Source organism: Elaeis guineensis, chromosome 15 (genome assembly GCF_000442705.2).
Source record: "Elaeis guineensis isolate ETL-2024a chromosome 15, EG11, whole genome shotgun sequence".
NCBI lineage: Eukaryota > Viridiplantae > Streptophyta > Magnoliopsida > Arecales > Arecaceae > Elaeis > Elaeis guineensis.
This window is the reverse complement of record NC_026007.2, coordinates 74,277,512-74,297,466: the sequence shown is the minus strand read 5'-3', so window position 1 is coordinate 74,297,466 and position 19,955 is coordinate 74,277,512. Positions and strand designations below refer to the sequence as shown.

Sequence of the window (19,955 nt, the reverse complement as noted above, 5' to 3'; positions counted from 1 at the left end):
GATCTGAACAAGCAACCCGATCAAAGAGGTGCATTTATCAACACATACCAGAGGGAAAAAGATATTCTTTCTTTTCTTCCGGATATCATAATCCTCACAGACAAATTTTCAGCCAAATATTTATTTCCATAATATGTTTATGAATTTAATATGCCAGAAAGATAGTTAACATTTTCTTAAATTAAATTAATGCAATGTACTTTATCTAATTTTCTAGCTTCTAAACCACTTAATTAGAAAGATAAAGCTCTTTCCAATAATTAGTTATCCCATCAAGGTTATTTCAGCAGCCACTAAATGCAATTTATCCTAACTATTCTTTGCTTTAACCATCATTCAACTAGTTCAAACCTCCTGATGGATAAATTCCGATAAGACCAGAAATGTCAAATTATTGTTTCACATCTTATTTTTAGTTCATTTCAGTCTACAATTTGGATTTTGCATTAATGCCCATTTTTATGTTGACTGGAAGATATACAAGTGGGATGGCAATATGTGTGATCTTCAAGCAGAGATTTTTTCAGTCCTTTAAGGTTTCACAACTATTACTTTAAGCTGATCCTGGGGGGAAAGGGAGTCTCTAATTCAGATGAAGTGCTGCTGACAGGAAATAATGCAAAAGCTATAGATTGGGTTAACAAATACACCGATAATGGATTTTCAACAAGTCTGCAAAGTCCATGGTAAAAATGGGGAACACTGGTCCTCTCACTGGTTACAGTGGAGAAGTTTGGAAGAACTACTATAGGTCCAATAAAGAATATGATCATTAATATGCATTGGTTTCTCTTGCATCTTTCCCTCCATTATCTTAACTTCATATGGTGGTCAAGTGTGTTCGATATGTTGTCTGTCAAACAAGATGGATATCACTTGTTTTTATGTCTCAATATCATTGTTGTCCATTACCATGCCTGCAAGAACCTTTGTAATTCTACTTGGTTCTCCAAATTATGGATAATGGAAGGCACCATAAACAGGCATCTACACCCAAAACTGACTTCAAATTAGTATTTGTTTTCTGGACCCGTTCCAATGAATGAAGTCGCCAATTGATAATTTGTGCTTTTTGTTAAAGTTTTGTGGTCAGCTGTTCTAATTCTTCACCAATCAGGTTGAATTTTATATATTTAATATACTGAAAGCATGAATCCACATCTTATGTGACCAACAGTTCCCTTACTTTTTGTTGCTTCTTGATTCTCTCGCATTACTTATTGTTTCAAATGTGTTACATGTACTTCAGAAAAAAAAGAAAGAAAAAAGAAAAATAAAAGAAAGAAATCATAGAACTGGCACCTTCTTAAGCCAAGTAAAGGTCTTTCTAATTCAAACAATGCCAGTGAACAGCATCAACAATAGGAATAAGAATCAGCAATAACCAAAATACTACCAGGTGATTCTATAAAATTGTATATGAGAAATGGAGTGAGATAATACGAACAGCTTTAATGCATATACTCTATCAGATTGACCCGTATCTCCTCTCAACTGTTCTTTGTGTTCCCTGTGCAGAACCAGACGCATGTTCCCAAGATGTTTGGTTTATGAAATTATCATTAACATCCTCTCCTAGCCTGTAGGCCTGTGGTCCAGACACCTAGTTTGATTTTCAGCAAACCGTCAGGCCTTCACTGAAATTCTAATGAATGAATAGAAAAGTCCAATAGTGAGCAAGGGATGAAAGAAGTATGTGTAACCGACAGCTTCCAAACAGGCAGATAGAATGGTCATTCCAGGCAAGGCGTCAAGACCACGCTGCATAAATACGTTCCAAGAAGATCATTCATTCTATCTCAAAGAAAGATGCCTAATCATATTCTTCAGAAAGCACTGGTTAAAACTCAAAGCAAACCAACCTGATGTTCCACACGTGTCTTGTAGATAAATCCTCCACAGCAAAATATACTCAATAAAACAATGAAGCTGCATAAAAACAGTTTATGCAAGTATCAAAGCCAAAGCAGACACTTGGAAAGCACAAACAAGAAACCAGCATTATAATTTCAACAGATAATTGTGGAACATGTCTAAAAATATCGCAGCATTAAAGATCGGTTGCTGAAGTCACCATACATGCAACAAAGAACTCCAAAAGTGGCCCAACCTCTTGTAGCTTCACCTTCTCTACCCTGCCTATAATCTGAGAAAGATATGCCCAAAATGACTCATCAGCATTTTAAACATCAAGCAAATCATTCAACTATGAGCATGTCAATAGTTTCAGCATGTTTCAGATGTGATTCAAAGGAAGGCAGGTATCATTCCAAAAAAAAAGAAAAAAAAAATTGCAGATCTCAGACTACTTACTTACCATGCTCTAATTCTTGAATACATTATGATTGTCAGAGTGTCAAAAGCATTGCTTTAGTATAGTTTATCATAAAACCAAGGTTTGCGGAATTGATACCAAGAACCGTACTGGTACATCACTGGTTTGGTATGGAATGTGTTGGGACAATACAACCAACCCCTGACTCTGACTCTACATCGGCCGAATAAACATATTATGCCGACTCACAACCAGCTGATCGACCAACAGTCGGCTACTATCGACCAACAACAGACGATTTAATCAATTTCTGACTGAAGACCATTGACAAATCAGAATTACCGACCGATACTCATTCGGATCTATAAGACTATCAATTTGTCACTATAACCGACATATGGTCGGCCTATCTTCTCAACACAACCTAACCGTTGCGAATGGTTATCAAATACATGTCATGACAATTAGTGGGAATAAACAACCCACTAACTCCATAATTATGGCCCGATATTTAGCGCCATAAAAAATGGGACCACGTGCTCGACAGTTACATCGGAATCATCTATAGAAGGGGAGGTAAGTGAGCAGCACGGATAAGACAATTCTAGGCTAAGACTCTGCTACACTAAATCTTCGATTAGCTGTTCACTAACCCCTCTCTGACTTAAGCATCGGAGGGTCCCCACCGGAAACAACTTCGATCTGTGAGGATTTTGTCTTGCAGATGCTCTTCACCAGCGACCGGCAACAGGGAGTTGGCCGCAACAGATTGATGCACCAGGAAAGGGGAAAAGCTACAGAACCATGCCGAGAACCAGAGTTCAACATTCCAATGGATCGACGAGGCAGTCTTCCCACCGAAAAGATGTTACTCCACCTTCCGTGGCAGAGCCTAGTTCCTCGCGTCCTGTGGTCACTACGGACGTACAGATTGCTGCACTCATGCAGCAAGTGAAGGTTTTGACAGGGGCAGTCCAAAGCCTCAAGCAGCAGCAGACCAACAGCAACGCAGCCACCAGTGGAGCAACCGGTGGCACCGACCATCTAGGCACAGCCGTTGTCCTCCACGATGCTCACCCTCATATCCGGAGCAACCGACTCGACACTCATCGAGACAGACAACCACATTCTCGGCACTCACCGTGCCACCCACCATTCACAGCGTTCCTCTTCTCCTTCCCATCTGCACAGTATCAAGAAGGAAAAACGACCGCGAACACCTTCTATCTCTCCTTCGAGTTTCTCAGGAGGTTCCACCCCCGGAGTTTCTCAGCAACGCCGATTTGACGATTATGAGCGTAAGTTCTAAGAAATTGATCGTCAGCTCGTCTAACTTCAGGTGGAAGGTTAGAAGTCTTCCAATGACTACAGCTTCCATACTATCCAGCCTCTTTCTCAGCGCATCCTGAACGAACCGATTCCATCTCGATTCAAAATACCTCAGATAGAGCCATATAACGGCTCCACCGATCCGATCGACCATTTGAAGAGCTATAAGGTTCTCATGATGATCCAGAAGGCAACCAACATCCTCTTATGCATTGACTTTCCGACAATCCTTCGGAAGACTGCTCGAGTCTGGTATTCCGAACTTCAGTCGGGAAGCATTAATTCCTTCGAGCAGCTCAAACATTCTTTCATGATACACTTCAGCAATAGTCGAAGGCCGCCACGAACATCCGACAGTTTCTTCTCAATCAAGGTGAGATAGAGACGTTAAAAGACTTTGTGGCTCGCTTCTATGCGGCCACGCTTGAGGTCAAGGATCTCAATGAAGACATAGCTATATCGACCATGAAGAGGGATCTGAGAAGATCCAGATTTACTTACTCTTTGGACAAAACTCTCTCTCGGACCTATGCTGAACTTCTAGAGCGTGCGTACAAGTATATTCACACAGACGAAGCTGCTTCTAATCGATGCCAGATAAAAAAAAAGTCAGAAGAAGAAATAGAAGAAGAATGGAGCTCCAGCCAAATCAAGTCGGCCACCTCTCAATAAGCGAGCTTCACCCCGATGACGGAGTTCGAAGCCGAACTATGGCAGGTATGACTCCTATACTCCACTCTCTAATCTTCGTGCATAGATCCTAATGGAGATCGAAGGAGCAAAATATCTATGATACCCCTACTGATGAAAGCACCACCAAGGAGCCGAGATAGGAAGAAGTACTGTCGGTTTCATCGTGATCATGGTCATGATACCAAACAATGTATCCAGCTCAGGGACGAGATAGAGGCCCTGATCCGACGAGGCTACCTCGAAAAGTTTCGAAGGGATCAACTAACTCAACCTCCTGCTGACCGACAACCTCAGACGCAAACTGAGGAGACTATCAACAATCGGTCGACTGCAGGAGTGATCAACATGATCTCCGGACGATCGAATTGGAGGAAAACTTTCGAAGAAGAGTCGGTGAAGAAACGACGACTCGATAATGTAATTACTTTCTCGGAAGAAGATGTTTAAGGAATTCAAACTCTCCATGATGATACTGTCGTTGTCTCAACAACGATAGCAAATTATGATGTAAAAAAAATTCTTGCAGATAATGGAAGCTCAACAGATGTTTTATTTTACTCAATTTTTTTTCGAATGTGACTACCGACTGATCGACTCAGAAGAGTCTCGACGTCATTGATCGGTTTCACTGGAGATGCTGTTACTGTGGAAGAAGAAATCACTCTCTCCTTGACCGCAGGAACTGACCACAACAGATCACTGTTCTCCTTACATTCACGATTGTCCAAGTGTCCTCGACTTATAACATCATACTCCGACGATCTGGATTTAATATCCTGAAAGCAGTAGTTTCGACATATCATCAGTTAGTTCGATTTTCGATAAAAAATGAAGTCGGAGAGATTCGTGGAGATCAACAACTTGCTCGATGTTGCTTCTTAGTCTCCACACAAAATAATAAACTTGAAGACTCTTTGTCCGTCGATAAATTGGACCAAAGAGAGAATCAAGAGAGGGATGAACCAGCCGAATAACTGATTTCCATCCTATTAAAAGAAGATCTTGAGAAGACGGTCCAAATTGGATCGCAACTGTCTGATCCGGAGCGACAGTAATTAATAAATCTACTGAGAGCAAATATCGATGTTTTTGCTTGATCGACAACAGACATGCCAGAAATTTTTTCGGAAGTAATAACTCACCGACTCAACATTGATCCAAAAATCAAACCGGTGAGACAGAAGAAATGACCTTTTGCCTCTGAAAGACAGAAGATCATCGATGAAGAGGTCGACAAGCTCCTCACGACAGGCTTCATCAGAGAAGCTACTTATCCCGATTGGCTCGCCAATGTAGTAATGGTGAGAAAGATCAATGAAAAATGAAGAATCTGCGTCGACTACACAAATTTGAACAAAATTTGTCCGAAAGACAATTTCTCTTAATCAAAAATTGATCAACTAGTTCATGCGACTTCGAAGCACCAACTCTTGAGCTTCATGGATGCCTTTGTTAGATATAATCAGATTCAGATGGCATCCGAAAACGAGGTGCACACAGTCTTCGTAACCGACAAAGGCATATACTGCTATAAAGTGATGCCTTTCAGTTTGAAAAATACCGAAATCACTTACCAACGGCTTATTAACAAAATCTTCAAGGCACAGATCGAGCGAAACATGAAAATATATATGGACGACATGCTGGTGAAAAGTTCTCAAACTTTAAATCATGTTCGAAACCTAAAAGAAGCTTTTAGCACACTTCGATGACATCAGATGAAGTTGAATCCGACTAAGTGTGCGTTCGGAGTGACTTCCAAAAAATTCTTTGAATTTTTTGTCACAACGAAGAATCGAGGCCAACCCCAAGAAGATAAAGGCTATCATTAACATGAAGCACCCAAGCTCAAAGAAAGAAATACAGTAACTCAATGGAAGGATTGCCGTACTCAGCCGATTCATTTCGAGATTGGCCGAAAGATGTTTGCCTTTCTTCAAAATCCTGCGGTAGACTAAAGATTTTTCATGGTTGGATGAATGCCAACAATCTTTTGAAGATCTGAAAAAATACCTTACATCTCTGCCACTACTGACAAAATCGAAGATAAGAGAAACTTTGTATCTCTACTTGGCAATTTCAACGGAAGCAGTCAGTTCAGTACTCATCCAAAAAAACGAAAATCGAATTCAACGACCAATCTACTACACCAGTAAGATGCTTCACAATGTCGAAATGAGATATTCAAGAGCGGAGAAAATGATCTACACTCTAATCATACCATCGCAGCGGCTTCGCCCGTACTTTCAGGCACATCTTATTGTTGTCTTGACAGAACAGCCGTTGAAGGCGATCTTACATCGACCTGATACATAGAGTCGGATGGCAAAGTGGGCGATAAAGCTTAGTGAGTTTGATATACAATATCGCCCACGTCCGTCAATGAAAGCACAAGTTCTGACCGACTTTATCGTCGAATATACAATACCCGATAATAAATCTGAAAATGAAGCTAGTGACACAATAGCAGACCATGATTCTTGAATCCGACTTAATTTCAGCATGGGTGTTATATATTGATGGAGCTTCTAATGCACAAGCCAGCAGAGCTGGTCTCATCCTTAAAAATTTTGAAGGGATTATTACCGAATACGTCCTTCGATTCAATTTCAAAGCTTCGAATAATCAAGCCGAATATGAAGCACTTCTAACCGGTATAAAAATTGCTAAGGAGCTTGACATCGATAGTCTGAAGGTCTTCACCGACTCGCAATTAATTGCTGGACAGGTCTAAGGTGAATTTGAAGTTCGAGATCCCATTATGATGAAGTATCTTCAGAAGGTGAAGGATCTTACATTAACTCTAAAATATTTTGAGATCTTTCACATCCCAAGGACTAAAAATACTTGAGCCGACATACTTTCGTAACTCGCAACTACTTCCTTCAATTCGCTGGGTCGGATATTCATCGAATACCTTGATCAGCCGAATATTGATAAAGTTGAGCAAGTGTTACAACTCACTGTTGAACCAAGCTTGATGGATCCGATTGTCCAATATTTGACTGGTGGGACTCTCCCTATGGATCCTTCAGAAGCCAAACGACTCGGATGGACGGCCTCTCAATATATTTTGATGAATGGTCAACTATACAAAAGATCGTTCTCTCTTCTCTTACTGAAGTGTTTGGGACCGACAGATGCTGATTATGCACTCAGAGAAGTTCATGAAGGAATTTGTGAAAATCACTTGGAAAAAAAATCTCTAGCTTACAAAGTCTTATGACAAAGATACTATTAGCCCACCATGAAGAAAGATGCAGCTGAACTTGTCCGAAGGTATGAACTATGTCAGAAATATTCAAATATACAATACCAACCGACAAGTCAGCTAACATCAATTGTCGCATCATGGCCTTTTGCACAATGGAGAATTAACAGACTTGGTTCTTTCCCTCCGACATCTGACCAGAGAGAATTCATAGTGGTCGCCATCGACTATTTCATTTAATCTGGCCTATAGAACAGAAGCGATGATCCCACTCGAGATCAGATTGCCTTCAACTAGAGTTGAGCAATACAGTGAGCCGAGCAATTCTGAATGTCAGAGCCAATCTAGATCTACTTTCAAAAGTCCGACAGCAAGCTCAAGTTCAGATGATAGTATATCGACAAAGAGTAATCCGATATTATAACGCAAAAGTTAAACCGAAGGTCTTTCGTCCAAGCGATCTGATCCTAAAGAAAGTAGAAGTCTCGAGACCTCTGGATCAGAGAAAGTTGTCTCCAAATTAGGAAAGACCTTACAGAATAACCGAAACAGTCAGACCGGACGCATATCGGCTGAAAACTCTTGAAGGATCAACTATTCCCCAAACATGAAATGCTGACAATTTAAAGATATATTATTAATAAGGTTGTCTGTGTATACACTAGTCGGAATGAAATATTGCATCTCATAATCACAAGTTTCGATCAACTAAGTGATTTTAGATTGATAAATGAATGATCAATTTCTATCGACTATATTTCGATTTTCACTGTAAAAATCGATATATCAATTATATTTCGACTTTCACTGTAAAAACCAAAATACTGACTGTATCTCGGTATAAAACATATCTCGGCTTTCCACTGTAAAAGCTGACTCTAGTCGAATGACTATTATGCCGACTTAGTCTAAAACTAAGCGAGAGTACTGCCAATACGATCAAAGTCGGATTGAAATTATACTGACTTAACTACGATCGGTCGAAAGATATTCGGCTTGCCATCGATTATCAAATAACTTGACGTACTAACCTGACTAAAAGTCGGACGTGGGGTATTCAGTTTATTACTGTTTATCCTAATGCCTAAAAGTATGTCAAATGGATGTTCAACTAACGGATGATTCTACAAGTACTATTGAACGTTCGGTTTGCCAATCGATATTTGATAGCTAAATAATTATTCTACAACATTACAAACATACTGAAGAGAAGAGTTTATACTTAGAAAAATTATTTTCATTCATTGAAAAAAAAGATTACAAAATTGGACCGAAGTCTGATTACAAGTATTTGATTATAGAAAGAACACAAAAAATTACATCGATCACCAGTCGCCATCTCCGTCTCTTTGCTCCCATGTAGCATCGAAAACTTGGACAACTTCTGGTGCTGTCGGTGCTCTATTTTGAGTCGGCACGGCATCTTCTTCAGCAGCTCCATCTTCCGGCACTGGAGGGACGATGCTGCTCAAGTCAAGATCTGAGTACAATTTTTCGATCATATCTTGGCCGTCCTCATACCCAACACAGTAGGAGTCGAATCCGCCTTCGAGAATCTCTTCTTTGAACTCCTCTGAACTCTTGAAATCCTCGATTGCTCGGTTCAGGGCCTCCCTTGCCGACTCTGATTCCACCCTCGCCAACTCTGCATCAGCTCTTATAAAAGATGATTCCTCATCGGCCAGTGCCAACCTTTCCAGGCTGGCTCGATGTCGTCCACGTTCGGCTTCGAGTTCAAGGATGCACCCGTCTTGTTCTCGTCGAAGCCGGTGAATGGAATGTTTCTTGCTCTTGATCCGCGATTCAAGAGCCAAGATGTTTTGACGAGCCGACTTGAGTTCGGCTCCAAAAAACTGAAGGTCGGCGGTCAAATGGGAGACTTCCTCCTGAAGCTTCGCCTCCCACTCGATCGCCGCCCGAAGTTGTTCAAGAGCAGCCATTTTTTCAGCATTAGCGGCCGCCACTTTATCCATCCATGTCCGACGGAAGTTTGCAACCTTCCAGTAGCCGATTTCCAAATCGAACATGTCATGTGTCAACTGAAAGCAAAAGATAAATCGGATTAGTCAAAAAAAAAAATGGTGTGAAGCAAAACTTATCCCGAGTATCATCGAGTAAAAAGAAAAGAACATTTCGATGACGGTATGGCTTTTCCTATTCTCCCGATCAACTGAGAGAAGGGCAGCTTGAATGAGCCGTTTGGCCAATTCTAGATTGGCCAAGGCCAACATCCTCAAAAAGTCTGATGTCGAAATGAATGGTGTGCCCTGGTGATGATCCGTCGTCAATCGAAGTTACCAGCACCTTTCTCCGATCTTCCATCGGCAGTCCCGCACTTAGAATGCGGAGAAACTGGAGCTTGACTGCGCCCGAGAAAGTCCCACTGAAGAGGCGACCGATGCAACTGCGGACTATTCAGGTTCAGCTGCGACTTCCACCTCGACTCGAACCTCTGTGGATGGAGCCGTCGATGGTGCTGCGGCAACTCTGTCTTCTCTCTCCACCCCAACTTCAAAGGACAGCACTTCAGGAAACACTGTCGGAGCTGACAATGCCAGAACTGGCTCAAAAATCGATGCCGATGGTGCGTCAGGTTCCTCTGCCGGTGTAGATATAGTTGTCCGACCCTTTTTTGACGGTCGGAAAGATCCAGCTTCGGATGCTGCCATTTTTTTGACAGCATGTTGACGAATATCGAAGGCCGATACTCGTACCCTCAATTGCATCGCTGCAATCAGAATAAAAAGTTAGTGCAGTTCAGAAACGAACAAAACAAAAATGAAAGTGACTGACTATATGTTATACCTAAAGAAGTGATCGAACTGAGACCGGCATCGTAAAAAGCTTGTTCGATCATTAGCTCTCTCTGCGGCGGGACCGTCATGTCCTTCAATCGGTGTAAGTCTTCTCGATCGTCGACCTCCACCCGACTGTTATCGTTGGGGCCGATCTTTGGATCGCCCCAGCGTGAAGGAAAGCCCCAGGAAAGAGAAAAGCAAAAAAAAACTGATTCTTCCATCCATGAATAGACGATGGAAGATCGATAATGAAGGAGAGGTCCTTTCTTGGGTTAAAGAACCACCAACCCTTGATCTCTGGATGAAGATGGAGAACAAAAAAGAAACGAAAAAGAGAAGGACGAGGCTCGATCGATATTAACCGACACAACAAAGCAAAACTAATTATTAGTCGGACCGAATTCGGTGCCAGCTGAGCAGGACAAAGACCATAATAATCCAAAAGATTCTAGACGAACTCCGAAATTGAAAACCGAAGACTAGTCCGAAGGTCTTCGACATAGAAAGCAACCTGATCCGAAGGAGGGGAGTTCACCCGACCATCAGCATCAGATGCAAAGAGCTGATACTGCTTCAGGATACGATATTATTTCCGAAGCCGCTCAACATTGAGTTCGGATAGTGAAGAGGCCTCCACTTCAAGTTCCGATGGAGAGTCGTCAACCGAATTCTCCGACCGACTATCTTGAGAAGAAGAGGCCCTAGCCATGGGAAAAGAAAAATAGAGAGAACCAAAAGGAGATGAACCCAGGAAAAAAGGACAAGAACACGACCTGAGAACCAAGAAAGAAGACGAAGAAAAGACTGGAGTTCTCTAGTGCTAGGGCGACCTTCCAACAGAGCTTCCGCAGCAGAAGACAATGACAAAATGTAAAGTAAAAGTCTGACCGAAAGTGATCATATATATATAGAATCCCCCAACGGCCAGGATGGAAGCGATCAAATCGGAGTCTCATCAAATGACGACACATGGCAACATTCAGACCGACCATTGATCGGACGGTTCGACGCACCTGCTCATGATCGTGCCACCTCACCGTCATCCACATGAACAGCTCCGATCCAGTGACATTCGGACACGTGACCAAAATCTACTAGTCAGAATCATATCGTCCGACGTCAAATTATCTTCCTGAAACGACGTCTGATACAGACGTCTGATACCGAATTGTCCTGTCAAAATGACAGCCCAATAATGATTTTGCAGCCACCGAAACGATAAAACGGCCGAAGAACTCTCATACTCAAGTGACTACGAACCAAGTTGGAGCTCGAGGTGACACGTGACAACTCTTTTCATCCAATTTGACAAACCACGTAATGAAATACACATCAAGCCACCTTGAATTTGGGAGTGGGGTGACAACTGTTGGGACAATACAATCGACTCCCGACTCCGACTCTACATCGACCCCCGACTCTGACTCTACATTAGCCGAATAAACATATTATGCCGACTCACAACCGGCTGACCGACCAATAGTCAGCTACTATCGACCAACAACAGACGATTTAATCAACTTCCGACCGAAGATCATTGGCATATTAGAGTTACCGATCGATACTCATTCGGATCTACAGGACTATCAATTTGTCACTATAACCGACATATGGTCGGTTTATCTTCTCAACACACTCTAACCGTTGCGAACGGTTATCGACTACGTGTCACGACAATTAGTGAGAATAAATGATCCACTAACTCCATAATTATGGCCCGATAATTTAGCGCCATAAAAAGCAAAACCATGTGCTTGACAATTACATCGGAATCATCTATAAAAGGGGAGGTGAGCAGCAGGGATAAGGCAATTCTAGGCTGAGACTCTGCTACACTAAATCTTCAATTAGCTGTTCACCAACCCCTCTATGACTTAAATATCGGAGGGTCTCCACCGGATACAACTCCGATCTGTGAGGACTGTCTTGCAGGTGCTCTTCACCGACGACAGACGACAAAAAATTGGCCGCAACAAAATGGTTAGTACAATACAGTATGCATTGTCCGAAACTGAGCACTACAGATTGGTACCGAACAATATAGGATGGTTTTTCTCAGTTCAGACTAGTATAGACTGGTTCGGCTCATATATTGAATCAAACCTCGGTATCAGATCAGTAGCTTACTAGTAGCATAGTCTGTATGGGACGGTATGGCAAACCTTGCGTAGAAGACATGGAGGACTTTTCATGTAACAATATTATATAATGATAATAGGATAAGGGTACAATGTGTACAAGTACAAACCAAGGAGAATATTAATCTCACTCCACATGTCCACATTGCCAACACACTAAGATCCAGTCTCCCACATTAATATCTTTATTATCTAGTTTGCAACTTGGAGATATTTTAACCACCTTGAAATAACTGCTAGGTTTAACAAGTTCCATCAAAGAAACAGGCAAGAAAACAATTTTTATTTGTCAAAGGAAGCCTGCATACAGGGAGGGAAAAATGTTCATCCACACATAACATTAGTAACAAACAGGCTTAATTAGGATAACCTGCAATTGCATATTCAATGACTTCAGGGACATTCCAAAGATTTCTCTTCTCAGGTGAACCAAAATTAAGGAAACTATCATCTGCCTGCAGACCAAGATCATGAACTAGACGTGCTGTTTTTCCATGCAGATGTCACTTAAAAACTTCCATATAATAGGCATAAAGAAGAAACAGGGCATAGAGATCTAAATCATCCATGCCAAGACTGTACCAAGTTCAGACATGAAAAGAGATTTAGCTGGGAGCGGGACATAAAACAGAAGTCCAACTATAATAGATCTAGGTTCAGAGTGGCTTATAAAACAGAAGACCAATTATCACAACTCCTAATCTGATTTTTCTGATTCTGGGTAATTCTCAACAAGTGGCATGCCACAATCTTAACAGGTCATCCAATGAAACAGTTCCTTTATTATTTCATTAACATCTTAAAGAACTTTATACAAAGAATACTGTCTGCTGCAAATTTCTGGCATACCTTACCCTTTGGATGTGGTAAGTATTTCTCATAAAAAACAAAAAGCAAAAAAAGGATGTCATCTAAAAGTTTGAAGGTGTCAGTAGTTTTGGATAAGAAGTAGAACTAACCACATAACTTAGTGAGGATGAACTCAATAGGATCATAATCCTCTACGGGGATTGATATGTTTATTACATAAGGAGTGTCGCGAGCTATTTCACCTGCAAATATGGCAAACAACATTGTTATAAATTGTCCATTATTCAAGAGATGATATAGATAACATATGTATATAATCACCCATACATCTCCAGTCTATGTTCAGAATTGTCGGAGACAAAGTTGTTGGGGCACTGCCACTTGCTGCTGAGCCTGACAACCTGACCTCTAGCCCTTTGTCTGGGTAAACCTGCACAAGGAAAAAATAGTTACAAACAAGGCTTTCCATCCACAGGCACGCACTAAAGTATCCATACCTTAAAAACTGGTTTCCTGATAAGATCCGAAAGAGCAGATACCGCAGTTAGATAAAGAGATACATGGGTCTGCTCAGTTCCAAAACTGAATTATTTACAAAATCCATAATAAGTCAGGTGAAAAAGATGACACTGCAAGGACATCATATAAGCAGTGTAAATCTCCTCATGCAAATTTTAAGTAGGCACAGATAATTCTTTTTTTCTTCCATGCCAAAATATTTAAGCAGAGCAATAAATTTAGTAGCACACTATCGTAGACAAATTAAATGTCCACAAAGAACCCAACATGGAACGATTCAGTCAGTCTCTTTTGGCAGAAATGAGCATGCATATATAGAAAAATTAATTCTCACTGCATGTATATTAATTCTCGCTGCATGTATATTTTAGGTCAGGTTTTCCCAACAGAAGAGATACCTGAAATCATTCACATGCACATCATCATCAAATGATTGTTTTTACTGCAAAAAAAATTAAAAAAAAATCCCCTTATACCAATTTTGGACTCAATCTTAAGCACACAAGGCACATTAATAAATTTATTTTCATTGTTAATTACAATAACTGATAGCATAGCAAGTAAGAAAGAGGACAAACCAAACATAGTAAGTGGCTGCCAAAGGTTCTGTTTACAAATTCAGCCCTTACACAACAAACATAGTAAGTGGCGGCAGTTATTGCAGTGGTGGTAGCAATGACAGCAGCTACTAGTGGAGATAATGGCAGCGACAGCAACAAATGGTGGTGGCTGAAACAACGATAGCAGCAAAAATGACAACATTGGAGATGATAGCAGCAACAATAGTACCAATTGTGGTGGTGGGGACGATGCAATGTTGGTAGTGATGATTGTGATGATGACAGAGATGGTGTTGGTGACGGTAGCCAAAGGCATAAGTTTCTTATTCTTGAAAATATTGAGTAAGAATTTTTTACTTTCATTTTTCTACCAATCATGCAAATAATTTTATAGAAAATAAAAAGAATGGCACGTAAACATATTTTTTTTGTCTCCGTTTATATGATTTTGTTTTTAAAATAAAAAAAGAAAAAAAAAAAAAGCGATGTCAAACAGGCCCTATGTCTACTCTTGTTTAAATTCTAAAAATTGAGAATGCATAACTCAAAAATCGACATAAATTCACCATATGTAACCATAACCATGCATGAGGAAATTTAAAAAACAATAGAAACTCTTAGTTGATAGAGAAATGTAGGAAAAATATCCAAATTCTGCTTTGGTAATGCATCATGCCACTGCATGATTTCCTACCTCATTCACATGTTTGTGCTTGTATCTTCAAGAAGAACAACCTATCATGGAAGTCAAAATTAATGGCCACCTAGCACGACCTTAGGTCTCTCACAATCAGAAAATCTTAAATTAAGAACAGCTTACATACTGAACTTCTTATTGCATCCTTATTTTATTTAAGAATATGCTAGCTTGTACTTTAGAACATATTATTGTATGTATGCCATATACCTAGGTTACACAACAAAATGCCAGTAAAATATACATTACATGAATTTATGTTAAATCAGGAGGAAAACTAAAGTAAGAATATATAAGCAAAACTGAAAAAGTTATAAACTAAGAGTTCAAGACTATTAGATGTTCAAGAGCTTTAGAAAATTAAAACGGGAAATACTATGAGAAATACCACACCTGAATTCATGATGAGATTTCTCGAAACCTAGTTGAGTCATTCCATTGTAAACCTAAAACCAAAAGTCAAACCAAATAATTCTTTCAAAATGAAAACCCAATCAACTGAAATCAAAATTCTCTAAGAGAAAAGGCAAAATATCTTTCTTACAACTTCCCATGATCGAGGATGAAACCCAACAGTGAAGCCCTTAAATACACGGGAACCATGTTTGACGCATGGAATCGCAAGTTCCACAATAACCCTAGTTCAAAGAAAACATAGGAGCATCTAAGTAAACTTCAGAGCATAATAAAATAAATAATAAATAAAGATACAACAACATCTGCAAACAAAAAATAACCAGCCAGATAGAAATAACATATAAATAACTGCATACTAAAGAAATTGCTCTGTGAAAAAGGAAAGCATTTTATGCAACAGGTCACTTTGCAAGATGTAGCTTATGTCAGGCAAAAGTGGAGTTGTGTTCCTCCATTTACCCTTCAAACACCCCAGAAAGGAAAAAGAAGGCTGAAAGAAAAATGGAGGGAGGCACAGGGCTTCTTCAACTGTCAAAATAATGCCACAGTTTTGTAAATCTAAGAATGGATTCCTATCTGCAGTGGCAACTTGAAAACAGCATGGAAGTGGAGAAGCACCATTTTTTATTAGACAAGGTAATTATTGGTTGGACAGAGACATATATGTGGCCTCTGGGTCACATTTTGACATGGCAACAAAAGTACGGAGAGCAGAATCTTCTGAACTTTCAAGTATGAACAGATTAGAACACGACTCTTGAATGGGTGATAGAATGCTTAATGAGAGGAGGGGCATCTAATGGTGAAATAATGCATCTCCAGATTTTCTTGCACCTAATATAATTGGTGGCCTTTTTGAGGTAACACCAGCCATGGAATTATCAAAACAACTTAACTTAGTTTTAACAGAAAGCATGGATGATTAAAGCATTTTTGTGAATCAAGCAGTGCAAGTTATACAAGGGATTGTGTATCCACCTTTGTAGTCATTTTGTGATGATTTCAAGTTTTATTGCATCTTTTACCCCCTTGTCTCTAGTATCTGTAATCATTTATTAACTAACTTAACAGTTTGGAGAGCTGGAGCCTATAAAGTCTAACAGTGGAAAAATGATCTAAATGATTCCTTCCATGACAATATTTCATCAACAAATACAGGAAAGCATATAACAATAAAATGTACAGATTAATTTATTTGTGCATGTCATCTCAATACCAGACACCGTACCAATGACATCTTATTACAGTGTTGATATGTGGTATGATATAAAACGGTATGGTGTACCGAGTATCGGTAAGGTACAAGACAGTGAGGCATACCCAGTGTCGATACGATACAAGACTGTTCACCAATTTAGTATCAATATGATACAATATGCTCGATATGGTACCAACTAGTACGACAAACCATGCTTTTGACCATTTGAACATCTGTAATACTACTTTCACCTTCAGTTACAATACCAATTAAACCAATTAGAATGCCCAAATGTTTGATGATTCCTCGAATTCTTCAATTAGCAAGGCAAGAGATTGAAGGTAGTACCAATTACATCTTTAATCCCCATTCATGGGGATCTGTGGGCCTGTTATCAAATGCCTAGATTGTTCTGCATGTTTATCCATGAGAAACAATCTCATTGGAGGATTTTGCTCCTTTAACAGTTTATCCAATGCAAAAACTAATACCATACATGACACTGCCTTACCAAGGTTGAATTAGAAAGACTGCCACAATGCCAATTGCAAATTAAATTTTTCATGAGAAAAGAAATTGGTGAAATATAAGAGAAGTAAAATATGTCTGCCATGTTTAAGTTACCTGCACTTTGTGTTATCATAGGTTACACCGCATATGCAGCCAAGTTCACCTGCAAAATATTATCACGAAGAGTAAATTAAAGAGTAGAACATATATAATTATATCTCATAGAACATACAGGCCATGCATATAAAATCATATTGGAAGTTCTCTAATAAAATAAGTAAACAAGGAAATAGTTATGATTTTGTTCCTTTATTTGCAATGCGTTTAGAAAAATACAGATTGATGATAATCTAGCAAGCATCATAAGCATATATTCTTTTTCATCGATAAACAAAGGTACTTAACTTCTAAAATCACAAGGTTTACAACCAAAAGAAAGCATTACCAAAAGGAAGTGCTAAATACCAATTAGCATTTGACACATGAGCAGCAAATGGAAGGGAAGTGCAAGGGAGCCCAACCAACAAAACCTTACTCAACCACCGAAGGACAATAATCATTATACATTACAATTGTCCCACCAACTAAAACCTCATCTACACTGGCTCCAACTACAAAATAAATTATCAATGGAGTTCAGCCTCCTAGCTGACATAAACTAATCACAGCATTAGGATAAATAACATACGGAAGACTATAAAGTATGAAAGACTAGTAGTACAATAGAACTCCTAGCAAGGTTTGCTGTATTAGTACCCTATAACATAGTGGTACCTTGCTAGTATAGTCCAATATAACCAGTATAGTATGGTGCACCCCCTGTAAGGTCAGGAGACCTTTTTCTCATGCCCAGGCATTGTATTGCCTGAAACTAGGCAATATGTGAGCAAGCAGAATTTATCAATTTCATTCAGTATAGCCTGGTTCGACCCCTGCATTATATCAAATCTCAGTATCTTACCAGGGCATGGTATGGTACAACTAATACCATGTGGTACAAGTAGTTCGGCAAACCATGATCCCTAGAACATTCAAAAGAACAAGATTAACAAACATGCAAGTCTAGGTAAGGAGCGGAATCACAAATAGGGATAGCAATTTTAGCCAACTCATTGGATACCCAACCCGATTAGAACTCGGGGTGGGTATGGGTCCTAAAAAAAATAAACAAGTCGGGTATGGATAATAATATGCCCCATCCCGAATCCGATATGATATAATCTTAATCTAAATTCTCCTTTCAAAATTATAATTATTTTATAATATTTACATGATGAGTTTCTTATCAAAACCAACCCAATCTGACCTGGGGCAGGTACCGGGGGGTTATGGGTACGAGGTTTTTAATTATGGGGCAGGTGCGGATATTCGCCGACCCATTACCATCCTAATCACAAATATCTTATCAAAGCCAACTGGGAGAACATTGAAAATCAACAAGAGTTTCGCATAGAGAGATTTGCAATTCTGCATTGCACTAATAGAAACATGTAAATAAACAACTTTATAGCATCAACTGATGCCACACTCATCATTAAACACAGTCCCAAAAAGGTTCACCAAACCAATACCAAGGATCTATCAACCAGTGACCAATTCAATATGGTATAGGTACGTACTAGACCAACCCAATGTATACTAGAACCAGAGGAGGGGGGAGAGATGAGAAGAGACAAAGATCGGCTCCTTTGGACCATGGATGACGCCTCCCTTAAGAGGGCTTTCAATCAATTCAAGGATATCTTGATCCCTCGATCCAACCCAGAAAGATCATCAAACCAAGCTTTTTTGTGTCCCTTGATCTAAGATCTAATGGCTTTTAGTTTTTTTGGTGTAGATCAACATTGATCAGGAAACATGATGCAGTACATCGAGTCACTATTTTTATTTTATTTTATTTTATTTTGTGTGTGTTCTATCCTGGTTTAATTTATTGGGATCGGATGGCTAGATTATCCTAAATCAAATCAAACCAACAACCATACCTCAACAAACTACTTCAAATATATCCTTATCTTACAACTACTCAAAACAAACCTACCACCATATCCCAACAAACCAATTCAAATATATATCCTTATCCTACTACCACTCAAAACAAACCTACAACCATATCCCAACAAACCAATTCAAATATATCCTTATCCTACAATCACTCAAAACAAACCAACAACCATATCCCAACAAACCAATTCAAATATATCCTTATCCTACAACCACTCAAAACAAACCAACAACCATATCCAACCTGATGGCATCGTATATAAATATGACATGGGAAGAAGAAAAAAGAGAAGAAAACTTTGAAAGGTTTAACCTATACTTCTATCTTGAATTCCTCCTCCTTTTGGGATCGTCGTTGCCTCTTCCTTGCAGACAAACCCATCTTCGGCTTCTTTCCTCTTGAGACTCTCAGCTCCCTCTTCTCCATCTTGAAGCCTATCATCGCGGTGCTGCTCTCCTTAGTGGTTGTGAAAATCATGCATCCCGTGAACAGGTTGAGACTTGAACCTCTTCAAAATATTTCCGCACTCAAAGTAACAGATCCACCCATAACCTTACCTCATACTGCCTCTTACCCCATCATTAAAATCTAGCCATCTGAACTCAGTTTTAAGCCTGGAATGAACCTATTCCTTAGTGTTTTATGTTGGAACTAGTATATATAATTGGTCTTGAAAAGTTTGTCTCAGTCATGAAACTTTCATCATTATTATTTAATAAATTTTGAACATGTTGCTAATTTCTATTTAGTTCCAGCATTGACTTTTAAGAGTTCATTTGAATAGATTGCATAGTA

The 19,955-nt window shown here is 39.6% G+C and overlaps 1 protein-coding gene across 5 annotated transcripts in view; it reads right to left on the bottom strand.

The window, feature by feature from the left end:
* The window catches only part of LOC105058782 (uncharacterized), a 67,485-nt gene that overhangs the window by 2,471 nt on the left and 45,059 nt on the right, over positions 1-19,955 (bottom strand). For all 5 annotated transcript variants that reach the window (XM_073249484.1, XM_073249486.1, XM_073249483.1 and 2 more), the window contains 10 exons: positions 17,270-17,318; positions 15,575-15,668; positions 15,424-15,476; positions 13,752-13,836; positions 13,582-13,684; positions 13,404-13,496; positions 2,080-2,146; positions 1,863-1,929; positions 1,708-1,761; positions 1,448-1,603 (listed from right to left, as the gene is read on the bottom strand). In XM_073249484.1, the coding sequence (XP_073105585.1) occupies positions 1,469-1,603; positions 1,708-1,761; positions 1,863-1,929; positions 2,080-2,146; positions 13,404-13,496; positions 13,582-13,684; positions 13,752-13,836; positions 15,424-15,476; positions 15,575-15,668; positions 17,270-17,318 (800 nt within the window). In that variant the 3' untranslated portion in view covers positions 1,448-1,468. The remainder of the gene's footprint in view (positions 1-1,447; positions 1,604-1,707; positions 1,762-1,862; positions 1,930-2,079; positions 2,147-13,403; positions 13,497-13,581; positions 13,685-13,751; positions 13,837-15,423; positions 15,477-15,574; positions 15,669-17,269; positions 17,319-19,955) is intronic.